At 38.5% G+C, this 16950-nt stretch overlaps 1 protein-coding gene across 5 annotated transcripts in view; it reads right to left on the bottom strand.

Moving 5' to 3' along the window:
• NSD1 (nuclear receptor binding SET domain protein 1) overlaps window positions 1-16950 on the bottom strand; it is a 151452-nt gene that overhangs the window by 11045 nt on the left and 123457 nt on the right. For all 5 annotated transcript variants that reach the window (XM_059417446.1, XM_059417445.1, XM_059417447.1 and 2 more), the window contains 6 exons: window positions 14986-15142; window positions 12915-13120; window positions 9564-9676; window positions 4349-4618; window positions 2920-3036; window positions 1729-1870 (listed from right to left, as the gene is read on the bottom strand). In XM_059417446.1, the coding sequence (XP_059273429.1) occupies window positions 1729-1870; window positions 2920-3036; window positions 4349-4618; window positions 9564-9676; window positions 12915-13120; window positions 14986-15142 (1005 nt within the window). The remainder of the gene's footprint in view (window positions 1-1728; window positions 1871-2919; window positions 3037-4348; window positions 4619-9563; window positions 9677-12914; window positions 13121-14985; window positions 15143-16950) is intronic.

Here is a 16950-nt window from a genome sequence, read left to right as displayed (position 1 = left end):
CAAAGAGATTAACTCTGGGTTGGGTAATGGTTCACCCACCATTTACGTGTGAAGTGACAATATTTGGTCAAAATGATCAAATCTTAGATCTCCCCTTGCAGACTGACCTTTCTTCCTTCCATCAATGAGATAAACTCATATATATAGTTTTAGATCTAATATTGGATTACTATTTATTTATTCAGCTAAGCAAATTATAAAGCAGCTGCCTTACATTTAGGGGTCCAAATGGTACAAAAACTAGACTTACTCACGGCCTGATGAGAGGTTCACACTGCAAGGAGTTTGCAGGAACTGAGACTGACCAAGGTAAGAGTAGGGTTCTGTCTCCCCTCTCACATTTACTGTGGAATTACTGAATGACAGATAATTCTACTCATACTCCTCCTTTCTTATTAAGATTTATGTGTATAGAGTGCCTGGGTGGCTCAGTGGGTTAAAGCCTCTGCCTCCGGCTCGGATCATGATCTCAGGGTCCTGGGATCGAACCCTGCATCGCGCTCTCTGCTCGGCGGGGAGCCTGATTCCTCCTCTCTGCCTGCCTCTCTGCCTACTTGCGATCTCTGTCAAATAAATAAATAAAATCTTAAAAAAAAATTATGAGTATATAACTGAGTTTTCATTAATTTAATGTGTTTATAATACAACTCAACCATATACCCAAATATAAGGTGGCAGGATACTAGACATAACCTGCTGCTTACTCACAATCCACTATGTAAATGTAACTGCACAAGGCATAAATCAGAAGGTATTGCTGTACATAAAGGAAAGACTCATACCAATTTAGAAAAGAGCCCAAAATACAACAATCCTTGAGGTCTGCACTCATGGGGACGAAAGGGTGTTGGAGCAAAGATAAACAAAGGAAAAAAAAAAAGATAAACAAGGAGTATGACACTTGTGGTAGAAAGTATAACAGGTATTGAAGAGTCCATGAACATGGATGAGTAAAGACAGCAAGCTGAAAAGTTCTGATTCAGTCTGTCAAGGCTGTATCTCCACAGAACCCTGCATAGCACTAAGCATTCTGTCTAATTCCTCTCATCCCCACCATGCAGACTGGAAGTCAGTGAGGACAGGAACAAAGTCTGTGAATTCCCGTACGATGCTACTTGAGATAAGTGAATATGGGGGAAGAGAGAAGAAAAATTTATGGCTAGAAATGGTAGAGGAATCCATCGCCATGGACAAAGACTAAAGTTACAAGTACAAATATGTTGAAAGCAGTCAGGAGAGACAGAAGGACCGAAGTCTTGGGCCTGGATAACATCTGAGTAACTAATACATAGGACACAACCCTAGGATGGTTAGAGGTGCCAGACCCAAGAATCCAAGTAACACCAGTATCTAATACTTCACTAACATTTTTTTAAAGGATTAAACAGGATAATATGCTTGGAATGGTGTCTGACAGTGGTTCCAGGGGCTGAGGGGAGAGAAAATGGGGAATTAGTATTTAATGGGTAGAGTTTCATTTGGGGAAGATGAAAGGTTATAGAGATCGATGGAGGTGACAGCTGCACAACAGTGGGAATGGATCAACTGCCACAGAACTGGACAATTTTAAAAAATGGTTAAATGATAAACTTTATGTTAGGTATATTCTGCCATACCATCATCACCACCAAAAATATTCCTTATTTCAGATTACAGGACATACAGGATTTTTCAATGATAAAACCTGAAATTCCTTTCTTAGCTCCAGAATCCTTAACTGATTCTTACCTGCTTTAATGTCACTCAGGGCAAAAAGACCAACACGGGTATCTCCATTCACAGACCATTTCTGTGTTTCACAGTTGGGCTGGCAGCAATGATTCATGAACCGAGCATAGTTTCCTTTGGGACCAGCATCAATGATCCGGTCCTAGAATTCCAAGAGATGATGCTCATTAGGTGTTTCCTGTATGTCCTAACAAGCTAGAGCTACTTTTGTAAAGTTTGACAGTCCCAGGAGTGGTTCTCAAAGTGCAGTCACTAATCCAGCACTAGCACCCCATTTATTACTTCTTGGAAATACAAATTCTTGGGCTGCACTTCAGATATACTAAAGCAGAAACTCTGAGGTGGGGCCCAGCAATCTGTGTTATAACAAGCCCACTAGATAATTCTGATATATGCTGAAGTTTGAGGAACCAATGCCCTAGAAGTAGCAGATTGCCCTATCCTCTCAATTAGGTGGTCCTGAACCCTGGCTGCACATTAGAAATCAGCTAAGGTGTTTTTAACACTGACACTCAAACCCCATCCCAAATGAAGATCTGAACACCTAGAGGTGACAATCTCTTAAATTAAAGGGTTCAACTTAATAACTGTTCACAAAGTTCCACACCAGGAAAGAATTCTGTTATAACAGCCAACAGAAGGGGCCGAGGACTGCTAATAGACTTTAACATTCAGGTAAAAGGAAGAATGTCTGATACAAAGAAAATAAACACTTTAGGCTACTGGAATTAGGAATGAGTCCCATATATAATCCTAGGCACTAATGAAATGAAAGTCATCAGCAAATTCCTGTGATTGAAAAGATGACTTGAGTTCAGAAGTTGAGTTCTACAATTTATTATGACCTTCTCAATGCACTAAATATTAACAAATCAGTTTCACAATCTGTAAAATAAAAGGGTGGAAGAATGATTACTTACTTGGCTGGCTCCAGGTTTTAATCTTATAGGAAAAATGCTAAAAGACGTAATACCCAACTTGTATTGGACAGTTCAAAAAGAATGCCAATAGCAGCTCTGTTGACTCTGGCAAGGGATGTATAGCCAGAAATGAGCAAATTTATCTACTCCAGAACCCTGACAAAGCAAACTCTATGAAGATGCTGTTTTGGCAGTGAACTACATGCTTACAAACACTATGGCTGGGACAATATCAATTTCGCAGTCTTGTAACGATGGAAATAACACTTACTTTGTCCAGAGTAAGCATATAGAAATTAGTGATGTCATGTTCTTGGGCATAACGAATTCGAGCTCTGCACTCTTCTTCATCTATTAGCTCACCCACATACTCATTCACAAATTCACCCTAGAACAAGAAACAGTTCTTAATGGCAAAAAACTCAACTTGTATTCCCAGATATACCTTATCTTTTAAAAAATTAAAGAAAACAAATCTCCAAAGCAGTTCACGTACATATACCTAGTCAATTTAACAAAGGTTTATTCAAGAAACATAAATATGATGCTTCAACTATTTGACAATGAAAAATACCTGCCCACTCCTATTACTGTCACCAGGACAAAGACTGGGATTGGACATTAGAGATCAACCAACACAGAAGTAAGTAAACTACTCTATGAAATAGGGCTCCATTAAAATGGTGATATACATAGTCGATCCCTTTAAATGCCCCCAAACCTGAAAATCAGTTTTCATAAACTATGTTCCTTTTCCTTTGACTATGCCCTGCCTGCTGCCCTTCCACATTTTACACTACTGTCCTCCTGATTCACTGAGCTATAGTCATACTGGCTTTCCCTCAGGCTGTCTGCTTTGCCAGCAGTGCTTTAACACTTACCTATCTTGAGCCAAAAACTTCTTATACTTCAAATTCTCAAAACATTCTCTGAGTCAAAGCTAGTTTCAGGCCCTTTACCATTTACTGTATGCCTCTAGAACCCTTTGAGCTTCCACACTGGGTGACTACTTGACCAATGTCTCTCCAGCTTAGAATGTAAACTTTATGAAAGCATGGACTATGCCTCTTATTTATCACTGCATTTGTACCACAATGCCTGGCACACAATAGATATGTAAAAGCTACTGACCAAATTACAGAACAGCCAATATTCACATCATTTTCTACATAAGAACTTCAGTAAAATTCTTCAGAAAGCTTAACTAGAGTAAGGTTTAATTTATTAAAAGGTCAAAAAAGACTTACTCTACAAAAAGACTATATAATATTCTCTATTAGAAACTTGCAGGGCTTTTTAAGTTTGAAGTTGAAGATGTTACTGCACTTTTATTAGAGAAGGCCTAATCCTCTTCTTCGTTTTCCATGAATGAAAACTGATTTTCCCTTAGTAAAAACAGACTTTATTTTACTATGTGATTAACACCTCTGTATCACATACTCATTATCCCGGACCTCTTAACTACAAGTTCCAGGATTGTCATAAAAGAGCAAATAAAATCCTGGTAACTCTACGAATTTCACTTTTTCATCCTCATACGACATGAACGTGATCAATACTAAGGACTTTAGAGGTAAAGGAGACTATCCTCAAGCATCTAAACTCTAGAAAGACACAGCAGGACCCAAGAATAATTACCCATATTAAGCAATTGTAAAGAAGAAAAAAAAAATCTGGAAATCATGAAAAATTTTCTTCACCTTTTTAATATCTGTTTTTGTCCGGAGACCCCAGCCTCTCTGTAATGTGCGGAAAATTTCAACCTCTGGATACTGGCGCTTAGTGAAGCACTGGTTTTGGCAGCGTCCTCCAGCAGGACACACTGTGGGGTGGCACTCATAGAGCAGCATGCGATTGATGCACTCAGAGTCTATCCCACAGGGGTTATCATCAGTAGCTTTACAGTTGCAACGGGGAATTTCGGACAAGTCTGCAGTGAAAATCTGTACCCTGCCAATAGGACGGTTCACCTGCAGAAGTAACACGTATTACAGAATATCAGACTAGTCAACACAAGATAACTCAGGACCTATAAAAGTTAGACTTCTCTTCTTTGAAGTTGCATGCAACATTTTACATGACTTGGAACTCAGGATATTATTCACAATAGCTAAATGTGGTACAAGTAATGGAATATTATTGAGCTTTAAAAGAAAGGAGATTCTCATGGGGCACCTGGGTGGCTCAGTGGGTTAAGCCTCTGCCTTCGGCTCAGGTCATGATCCCAGGGTCCTGGGATCCCAGGGTCCTTAGAGTAGTGAAAATCGTAGAGAAAAAAGTAGAATGGTAGTTGGCAAGCAATGAGAGGAGGGGAGAATGGAGAGTTAATGCTTAATGGGTACAGAGTTTCAGTTTTTACCAGATGAAAAGAGGCCTAGAGATGGATGATGGTAACGAATGCAAACATTATGAATGCATTTAATATCCCTGAACTTAATGTTTAAAAATGATTTACCTATTTTATCTATATTTCACTACAATAAAAAAATTGGAGGAAAAAAGATTAAGTCTGACATAAAAGCTTACTTAATAAACAAATTATGAATCCCACAAAAAATTTTTAATCCACTGAGCCACCCAGGTGCCCCAAATCCCACAAAAAAATTTTAAAAATCACTTTATGAATATCATAATTTCAAAGCTGGTAGGCCAAGTGAAGTATAAACTGGGTTTCTGCTATTACCACATGGTGGCGCCATGTTAGCTGTTACACTAAAAAAAAAAATTTTTAACTGGCAAATGGTTGACATGAAAATGTCTTTGGGTAAGTGGGATTCCTCCCGTATGTGAAGAAATATTTTTAATATTTACTACCATAGTTTGAAATCTTTTTAATAGATTACAGCAATGTCACTCATATTTATTCAGTAGTGGTGCTAGTACTAAAAACTACAGTGAAAATCTGGTGATAAAACATAGAGGTCAAACAGCCTCTGTAATACTGAAGGTGTTAGCATTTTCCAAATGCTAGCAACGATGCTGAAGGAAAAAAAAAAACATTCCACAACACAAATGCTGATTTGTGCACTATGAGAATGAGTCTCCCCTACCTGGTATTGGCGGCAACAGTCAAACCGTGTATCAACAAAAACCCATCCCATACATAAAAATTGGCTTTTCAGGAATTTTGTGATTTTGACAAATCACTTCACTTCCAAGATTAGTGTGAGAATAAGAAATACATGTAAAAAGAAAAAGAAATACATGTAAAAAGACTACAGTCTACCAACCTCTTAAAACATGGCAGATAGTATAATTTTCTTTCTTTTAATATCCATTTAATTATTTGTCACATAAAATATTCTAGATTATCACATCCATTCAATCTAAAATCACTATGACTGGGGCGCCTGGGTGGCTCAGTGGGTTAAAGCCTCTGCCTTAGGCTCAGGTCATGATCTCAGGGTCCTGGGATCAAGCCCCGTATCAGGCTCTCTGCTCAGCAGGGAGCTTCCTTCCTCTCTCTCTGCCTGCCTCTCTGCCTACTTGTGATCTCTCTGTCAAATAAATAAATATAATCTTACAAAATAATAGTAATAAAATATGACTGGTGCACCTGGGTGGCTCAACTAAGCATCAAGCTCTTAATCTCAGGGTCATGAGTTCAAGCCTCACATTGGGCTCAAAAATATAAAATAAAATACAAAAGAAAATGAAGGGGTGCCTGGGTGGCTCAGTGGGTTAAAGCCTCTGCCTTTGGCTCAGTTCACGATCCCAGAGTCCTGGGATCAAGCCCCGCATCGGGCTCTCTGCTCATCGGGTGGCCTGTTTCCTCCTCTCTCTCTGCCTACTTGTGATCTCTGTCAATAAATAAATAAAATCTTTTTGGGTGCCTGGGTGGCTCAGTGGGTTAAGCCGCTGCCTTCGGCTCGGGTCATGATCTCAGGGTCCTGGGATCCAGGCCCACATCGGGCTCTCTGCTCAGCAGGGAGCCTGCTTCCCTCTCTCTCTCTCTGCCTGCTTCTCTATCTACTTGTGATTTCTCTCTGTCAAATAAATAAAATCTTAAATAAATAAATAAATAAATAAATAAATAAATAAATAAAATCTTTTAAAGACAAAATGAAATCACCATGATTAACACGTTTTTTCCATCCTCTAAATTCCCAAAAGGTTTCATTTCTAACATTTTAGTTTTTGCCTCTTCTTTAACAATATTATAAAATCTCCAATCTGTCTGCAGAAGTATATTGTTCTCAAACCTGTTCTTGAGAACACCTTACAAGGATGTAACTCTGCCAGATCTCTTCCCAGATACCTCAAAATACGGGTAAAAACTGTAGACGTCTTGAGGGTGCCTGGGTGGCTCAGATACTTAAGGGTCTGCATTTGGTTAGGTCATAATCCCAGAGTCCTGGAATGAAACCCCGTCGGGTTACCAGCTCAGCGGTGAGCCTGCTTCTGCTGCCTCACTCTCCCTGCCCTAATAAATTAAAAAATCTTGAACCCCCCCCCCCACAAAACCTGTAAACTTTCTGTTAATGGAGGAATACTCCTACCACATGCAAATGGAAGTCAAAATCCTGAGGAAAGCGAACTCTAAGGGGACAGAAGGTAAGGACCGACTCAATCACCTCAGACTGCAGGTCCTACACACAAGGCATTAGAACATAGATACCTGTTTCAAGGTATCTTTACCTGACCTCCCTCCCATAAAAAAGTTTCATTCTACTCCTTTTCTTTCTATAAAAAGATATATTTCTATCATTCTTTCTTAACATATGATCTAACCTATTATTAATCCCAAGTAAGTTTCTTGCCTAACATATAAACAAACAAACAAAACACATAGTTAAGAATATAGATACCTAAGTACAGTTAAATGCTCACTCTAGATCAGGGATTAACAAACATTTCCTAGAAAAGGCCAGACAGTAAATAGTTTGGGTTCTGCAGGCTACAGATTTCTGGTGTGTGTAGCTCAATTCTGTCATTGTAGCATAAAAGAAGCAAAATAAATAAGCATGGATGTATGTCAAAACTTCATTTATGGACACTAATATTTGAATTTCATGTAATCTTCATTTTCCTGGAAATATTCTTCTCATTTTTATTTTTACCCAACCACAGTAAGCCAGATTTGGGCCACAGACTATAGTTTTTTAACCCTTGTTCTAAATGTTTTTCATGGAAACGTTATTTGTTTGTTTTTAAAAAGGTGGGGAAGGGGTATGGAGAGGAAAGAAGCTGGCTTCTAAATTCCGTGATTTAGATCAATTCCAGGAAGCTGTTCTCTCAAGGGCTTCCTATGCTTGAAGTGCTACTCTGAAGTACCTCCCTTGCTGTTACCTGACACCTAGTACTGTGAGAAGCAGATTCTTTTCCCCTTTTTGAGGCCTAACTACACTTAGAACTCCGTGAACTATGTTATATCTCCATGCACAATAACTCCATTTAACTCTCAGTACACTACCACCATTTAGACCCAATTTTAAGTTTTGAGTATATTTTCTTCAGCAGTTTTAGAAGGATGATTATTTTATGAGTTTTATTCTTTCTCAGAGGTCTTCTGAAGATCAAAAAGAAAATTCACTTTAAAAAAAAGAAATAAAGAAGGAAAAGGAAAAAAAAGCCTCCCTCATTCTATCCTGCAACTACCAAAAACATCCACTAAACCCTTTTAAAAAATCTAAGCTACATTATGGAATTTTAGTGTTCTTAATTACCCGTATCTCATAACATTTTACTATTTCATTGTTATTCAGTTACTAATTAGTGTTTTCCACCTTTACCAAAAGGCTAAACTAACAAGAAAACAGAGAAATAATGGTATCACAAAAGCTTATGTATGCAACAGTGAAATAGTGACACTTTAGTTTCTCTATTGCATTGCCCAAAGTATTAAATAACCTTTCCAGAAAGTATGAAAGATTAGAGATAACATCTTTATAGTATGCTTTTAGTAGGGTTGCTTTATTGAGGAAATAAAAATCCAGGGCACCTGCTTAAATTTGAATTTCAGATTTTTTTAAAAAATTTTTTTAGTGTAAGTATGTCCCACGGAATACTTGGGATACACTTGATCACATTAGACTCTAAAGATGGTGGTGAAATTGATCTCTATGTGAAACCTCAGACTCTAAGACTTCAGAAACCCAAATATTAATGGGTACACTAACAATGAATTTCTATTGACAAAAATGAAATATGGTATTCTTATTCAGGAATGACATCACCACAAATATTCTACAATAAGAACCTGGGTAGTCTCACATTGTTAACAGAGCTAATAGTATTCTTTCATGTTTTCTGATGTTGAACACTAGAACTAACTTAATAAAACTCAGGTTTTTCAAAAAGTGGTTTTAGTAAATACTTACTAAAATGTCTGATAAATTTGTTCATTATTCCTGTATTTTTACTTTTGTAAATTATTCATAAAAATGATTTAAAACATTAAAAAATACAAAGGGTCCACTGGACCCAGATGATAAATGGTGATGACTCTTATTAGGCACATCAGGGGTTAGGTACACTTAACATGAATTCTCCTGACCTTGGGAAACCTAATCATACTGGCTACCTAAAATATCTTTAGTATCAGACATTACCAAGAAGACTTACCATGTGTAATAGTCATACTATCTCAGGGCTATTTATCATTTTTTATCATACTTCTTGAATCCCCTTCAAACTGTAAGATGTTTCTTGTGCAGAGACTCTAATCCAGTCCCTTCTATAAGAAGACTTTCCAAGGCAACAGAAAAAGTTATCAACACACAACTGACTTTATATAAACTGTAGACAATGTGTGAGGTATGGTGCTCTGGAACTTTTTCTTATCTTCTTTCAAGTGCACACCTCTACCTAGAGCAACTGTACTTGTGCTTCCAATCCTCTCATGAACAAAACAGGAAGACAGCACTCTATAACAGGGTCTCTCCTAGAGAACAGTCTCCTGCAGTCTTTTCTCACCTTTATATGTTTGTAAGGCGGCGGTTTCTTGTCATTTTTTCGGTCTTCCTGCAGCTGCCTTAGCTCTTTCTGGGCCTTTAACTCCTCAAACCTTGCTGCAGCTTCCTGAAGAGCTAAGAAAACACACAGCACAAGTCACTTAATCTTGGGTGGAGTAGTTTTTTTTGTCTTTTTTTCCCCTTTAAAGTTGGAAAAAAAAAAAAATCCATGCTTTAGACAATAAAGTCAGCCAGCACTGGACTGCCTGGGTGGCTCAGTCAGTTAAGTGTCTGCCTCCAGCTCAGGTCATGATCTCAGGGTCCTGGGATCAAGGCCCGCACTGGGCTCGTTGCTCAGCAGGGAGCCTGCTTCTCCCTCAACACCCTTCCCCAGACTTGTGCTCACTCTCACACGCTCTCTTGCTCTCGGGGGGGGAAAAAAAAATCCGGCAGCATTATATGGAAAACTAAGACGTACATATAAGTGCTATTTTCAAGTTAATTTATAGTCCCCAGGGTATTCAGATATCGGATTAAGACAAAACACAATCTACTACTACATGGCACAATAAAAAGACTACCACCTTCAGAGGAAAATTTAAAACAAAAACAAATCTCGCTAAATGATTTGAAAAAGCCCACAAATAACATTTCCTAACGACAATGAGACTGTATCTGCTCAGCTAAATCACTGTAGTTCATTAAGCCTAATTCTTTCCTCAGTTCTGAACCTCCTGCCTCTAGACACATTCAGTCTTCTAGGTGCCCAATAACATGCTGCACTCCTCTGGAAGAAATTCAGAGTTGAAGTTTCCCGCTCCTTCTTGCCTAATTCTCTAAAGAGCACCTGTTCTATTCCTCTCCTAAGTTTCATTCTGTAAATATGAACTATTAGCTGTAATGATACACAGATCTTCATAGCTGATTAATATTCAAGTCCTTTCATATGTTTAAAAGACTGTAATATCTTAGAGTCCAACAAAATCTTAAGAGTCTCATTCTTTCCCATTTATAACAAATTTTTCATTCACTCTTTTCAAAAATTAATTCCTTGTAACCTAGATTAAAAAACTCTCAAAAGAACTCTAATTCTTCCCTCCTTTCCTCTCTGTAGCTTTCCCCATATTGTGTCAATTCTTTAAAGAAAACCTCTCCTTTGGTCCATATCCCCTTTTCTCCATTTTCCTGTTAAACATCTAACAGAGCTTTTGTTGCCTGGAATCCTCTAAATTTTTTGTTAGTTGTTTTTGTTTTTTAAATTATTACTCCTTTCTTCATTCTATTATTCAGAATGTCCTGACTAGTCTGTCTACTTAATGTCTATTCAAGTACCCATCATCCTCTCCACCCCAGGGACACTTCATTGTGACAAGCTTTTCTCTGCCTGGAACTACCAAAACAGTCACTTCACAGACATCCCCGGCCACAGCCTCTCATCTTCTACAGTTCTCAAACTTAAAGATTTCTAAAAACTCTGCTCTGACCATGTAACTTACCTACCACCTTTTCTGGCTAACAGCCCTGTGTTCCCCCAACCCCATCTTAAGCTATAACACATAGCTAGAGGTCATTCACTCAACATGTTAGATTTAATATATGTTTTCCCATGCGCTGTTTTCTTGTCAACATTTTCATTTGTTTACTTCTTCACTTTCAGTGTAGGAGTGAAGAGTTAGGATTCTGGAGCCCGATTGCTAGAATTTGAAACTTTCCTCTTCACTTACTGGCCTTGGCACCTTGGGGAAAGTATTTAAATTTTATGTGCCTCAGCTTCCTCATCTGTAAGGTAAGGACAACGACATCTAACTTAAACTGTTGTCACAAGGACTTAAAGCAGAAAACTAAAAAGGGCCTGGCAAACAACAAATGATAACGATTATTAAGGTTCACTCTTCAAAGTCACAAGGAAAAAAACCAACCCATGACTGCCTAACTCTGATCTCCAGCACAGTTATGCTTCCTCTTGGTCTATTCCCACAGCACAGCATGCACAGTTCTGCCACAACACGCAATGAGTAACACTTTGACTGCTTTCATCTGTATCCAATTCCCCCATAAAAACAAGTGTGTATTCCTTGAAGGCAGAGGCACCCAGCCAGCCTAGGGTTGAGGCATAGAAAGAGCAGAATCCCAGAGCTTCAGCAGGATCAGACCTGTGATATTCTCTACAACTCCACCTTCTGCCCCAGCCTCTGTGGTGGCAGGCTCTACACAGGGTAAGATATTGGTTAAGTGGTCCCTGACCATCCAGGACCACAAGAGTCGAGAGCCAAGTTCCTATAGTGTTAATACTAATAACCCCTATCTACACAGAAACCACATGGCCAACAGGTGAGGACCTACTGAAATGACATTAGCAACAGAACCTTTGTGAAACTTGTTCCCATGAACATGATTCTCATTCCCCATACAGGAAGTTTCACCTGCTTAGAATTTTCATTGAATCTTCACTTTATGATAAAGTTTCACCTGCTTAAAATCTTCACCTAATCATACAAAATCTATATACCTCAATGTCCAAATATATTCGAGTAACAACAGATACCTATACTGCCTTTCAAAGGACAGCTAAAGGAAGAAGATAATTATCACTGATGGGATACCAACTATGTGCTTTGTTGGCTGATGCTTTTATTTACTCACTGAATTCTCAGAACAAACTTACTCATTATGTAAGAGACTGAGGCTCATACTTGACTCAACTCCTTCTACCTCAAATGTCCCCTGACTACTTCACTGCTAGGCCAGCTTTAAAAAATCTCTTTTGACTCAGAACATTTATGCTTTGACTTTCACTATTTTATTTTGTTCTATAACTTCTCTATAACTTCCGTGGAACAAACACAACTCTACTAGAGATTCTGACTCTTGTCTAACAAACCACAGAGCTAAAGCTATAAAATAATTCCAAAGTTCCAGTACTTGGTAAGATGCTGAGAAAATACAGGGATGCCTGGGTGGCTCAGTCGGTTAAGCTTCTGCTTTCAGCTCAGGTCATGATTCTGGGGTCCTGGGATTGAGCACCAAATCAGGTTCCTTGCTCAGCAGGAAGCCTGCTTCTCCCTTTGCCTGCCACTCCCCCTGCTTGTGCTCTCTCTCTCTTTGACAAATAAAAAAATAAACTCTTCAAAACAAAACAAAATGTTGAGAAAGCAACTGGTGAGACAAAAACCTCCCTAAAGGAAAATCCTGCTATATAAAGGCAAAGCTAAAAAATAATTATGCAGATCAACTTTCCTGTAAAATCTTGTAGTTGCCCCAGAGAGAAGAACACAGCTGCTAATGGAACATACGTGAATTCTAATACACAAAAGAATAGATATGTGGGCAATAGAGGTCTGTGTTGGCCTGCGAAACAAAAGGATAAAGTTACCTTTTTTGTATGTCCCATCCACTCCTTTGCCCATCTTATCCTTGCTGCTCACATCCCCCTCCATATAGGGAAAGACTCGGGCCTGATGTGTCCACAGATAGTCATTAGACCCAAAGAAGAGCACAGGGAACTCGCCCACATCATGTCTCATCTTATCAATATTGGAAGGTACAGCTCGAGGATGGCAGATCTCAGCTGGCCACCACCTGGGAAAGGTGAAAATAAGGAAGGAAATCTTGAAGAGAGTCTAAGACACTAGGAAAATGACCTATCTCTTAGGACATGAATAAGGAATGGTCCAACCTAGTGCATTTTTACAATCTAACTAGGGAACAATGAGTACTATGTGCTAAAAACCTGAATGGCCACCCTCACAGATGTGCTCCCATAGACACTTTTTAGACCCAGTTACTTTAAGTAAATTATAAAGGAAATAATAATTAACAGTAAGTAATAATTATCTCATATAAGATAGAAACAAAGCTTTGACTATAATGTTCACTTAAGTATTATCTATAAGAATGAAAACCTGGAAACAATCTAAATGCTCAACATTTAGGGAATGATAAAGTTACTACAGAATATGATACAATGAAATGCAATTCGGCCTTTTTTTTTTTTTTTTAAATTGGACAGAGAGAGAGAGAGAAATCACAAAGAGGCAGAGCAGCAGGCAGAGAGAGAGGAGGAAGCAGGCTCCTCTCTGAGCAGGGAGCCTGATGCAGTGCTCGATTCCGGGACCCTGAGATCATGATCTGAGTCAAAGGCAGAGGCTCAACCCACTGAGCCACCCGGGTGCCCCTCAATTTGGCCTTTAAAAAGGAAAAGTTTCATTAATTGTGAGGGGTATAGAAAAATGACTCCCCACCCCCAAAGACACCAAGAAATGCCTTTGAAAATAAAATAAAAAGCATGCAAATTTATGCTTTACATCTACTTTAGAAAGATAACTTGGCATTAGCTAGTTAAGCTGGAAACCCCTATTCCTAGAAAAACTGTGCATGTAAACTAAGGAAGATCGACAAAATGCTCATAGTCCAAAGAGGAGAATGGATAAAGGAACTGCACTATATTTTAAGACTATATCAAAAAGAAATGTAGAGGGGCGCCTGGGTGGCTCAGTGGGTTAAAGCCTCTCCTTCCCCTCAGGTTGTGATCCCGGTGAACTGGGATCGAGTTCTGCATCGGACTGTCTGCTCTGCAGAGGGTCTGCTTCCTTCTCTCTCTCTCTCTCTCTCTCTCTCTCTCTCTCCCTACTTGTGATCTCTGTCTGTCAAATAAATAAATAAATAAAAATCCAAAAAAAAAAAAAAAAAAGAAATGTAGAACAGCAAAGTGTGAACTAGAGTACTGCACTACTACAAATCTCAGGAGTATAATAGTAAATGAGAAAAACAAGCTGCAGGAAAATACAGCAAGAATTTCTTTATGAAAAGGTCTACAACATGCAGAACAAAACATTATACATGTGGTAAACCATTACAGCAAGGCAAAGGAATAAAAAACACAAAATGCAGTATAGTGGTTACCTCTAAGGGTGGGGAGAAACTGGATTCAGTAAAGAGTCATGGAGGGAGCCTCAAAAGTACCAGCAATATGATATTTCTTTAAATGGGAGGTACAATACACAGATGTTCCTTTCTAATCCTTTTAAATCATGCATGTCATAATATTCTTTTATATATTCTATGTTCAATAAAAATAATTTTAAAAAGGAAAAGATACAAAACTGAGTATAAATATAAGGCCAATTATTTTGAGGGTACATGCATTGGTGTGTCTCCAAATAAATATGCCAAACTGTTAGCAATGTATCTTCCTTGTTTATTGTGGGTTTATTTTCATTAATGAATTTTCTACAGAGAATATGTATTATTCCCATATTTACAAAACATAAAAATGAGGTCTTTTTCTTATAATGGAAAATTAATGGGCAGAGAGGCTGACCTTGCTTAATCAGAAAAATTATTAAAAAAAGAAAGAAAGAAAGGAAAGAAAAAGAGTTAAGCCCTGTATCCAAAAAAACAGAAGACGGGATGGTAAAAGAATCAGTGCCTTCATGCTCACTCACCTGTATCGTCCAACTTTTACCCAGACAATTTCCCTGTAATGTGGCTTTTTGCCTGCCTTACAATCATTGCAATACCAGTTTCCTTCAGGGATATCAATGTTCAGGCACTCCCGATGAAAAGCAGCAGGGCAAGAATCACAGCACAAAAGGCTGCCTCCTGTGGAATCAAAAAATGTGGCACTCAGAATCACTAGGCAGCACACAATGACCCAGCTGAAATGGCTTTTGCTCCTAACCAATTATTTATCTCCAAGCGAAGGGGGCTTAGTAATTTAGTTATTCAGAAAGACTTTTCTTCATGAGCACTTCGCCCCTCTCCAATATTCCTGTGAACCACAACCTTGAGGGTTTGTTATATTCACAGCAAATAAACATGAGATCCTACTGGCAAAATTAGCTTAGGGCAGTGGTCAGAAGTCAAATATGTGCATAATACACATTTCTTTCTCTTCACTAAAAGACAATACACTAAATTCTCCACAATATACAGTAAATAATCACATCTATCTGAAGACTAAACAAATGAATAAATGGCACAGTAATGTTTGCCACTGAAGTCATGCCCATATGGTTACTTCCTTCCCCCTTTTAAAATTACTAACTCTTTAATCTTTTTTATGTTTTGCACTCTGATACCTATGGGCTCTGAAATTTTCAGATTATCACTTATGAACTCTCTAACCTAACACATATATTAAAAGGACACTGTTACATTAAGGTATAATTATCAAAATGTTAGAACAAGCGATTATAGCTACATATGTCTCTTTGTAATACAAAAGTAAGATCTAGCAATAACAATGATTACAAGATACTTTAAGATATCTAAACTGAGGGGCGCCTGGGTGGCTCTTTAAACCAAAAGCCTCTGCCTTTGGATTAGGTCATGATCTCAGGGTCCTGGGATCAAGCCCCGCATTGGGCTCTCTGCTCTGCGGGGAGCCTGCTACCCCCTCTCTCTCTGCCTGCTTCTTTGCCTACTTGTGATCTCTGTCTGTCACATAAATAAATAAAATCTTAAAAAAAAAAAAAAAGATATCTAAACTGAAATATCTGTGGTTTTCAATGGTGACAAAAATTACAGGTACTAATGTGGTCTGTTGCCTAAACTTCAGTTAAAGTTCTCCCCCTCCATGGAGGTTTTCAGACACCAGGATAATTAAATACATTGCAATGACAATGAATTTTCACTTGAAGATTTTTCAAGAGTGACTCAATTTATATATCTGAAGCTGAAATCCATTGTTGCAGACTATAAAAATTTTCATTTAAAGATGATTCATATTTGGGCGCCTGGGTGGCTCAGTGGGTTAAGCCGCTGCCTTCGGCTCGGGTCATGATCTCAGGGTCCTGGGATCAAATCCCGCATCAGGCTCTCTGCTCGGCGGGGAGCCTGCTTCCTCCTCTCTCTCTCTCTGCCTGCCTCTCTGCCTACTTGTGATCTCTCTCTCTGTCAAATAAATAAATAAAAATTAAAGATGATTCATATTTAAGGAATATAATAAATACCCTATTATCTTATGCCAGAAATGAGCATGTTTCAAAGTCTTAGCAAAGTGCACGTCTACATCCATCTGGGTTTTACTGTGCCCATTTTGCCTCATAATATCTTATAAAAAATTTAAAGTTTTATGACCCCATCCTACCCATGCAGACTTTTTTCCTTTTCTCAATCATCTACAGCTGGCTCTTAAAATAAGTTTTGGGGTGTTTATTTTCTTGGGGCCAGGACTGTGTGCCTACGACCCAACTCCTTTTTAGTTACAGAAGCTTTTCTCTTATCTCTGCTGTATACTGTAGCTTGATTCAGTGATTTTTGGGGAAAAGTCTTTTGCTACAACAACTTTAAAGAACTTGTTTGCTCAATACATATAACCTGTACGCTCTGCTCTGAAACTCGTATTTAGCTACTCCTGGGCATTTTGTAGGATGAGTTGAACAATCTTAGCATGGGACGTAAGAATG

Source organism: Mustela nigripes, chromosome 12, assembly GCF_022355385.1.
Source record: "Mustela nigripes isolate SB6536 chromosome 12, MUSNIG.SB6536, whole genome shotgun sequence".
Classification (NCBI taxonomy): Eukaryota; Metazoa; Chordata; class Mammalia; order Carnivora; family Mustelidae; genus Mustela; species Mustela nigripes.
This window is presented reverse-complemented; position numbering and strand designations above follow the sequence as displayed.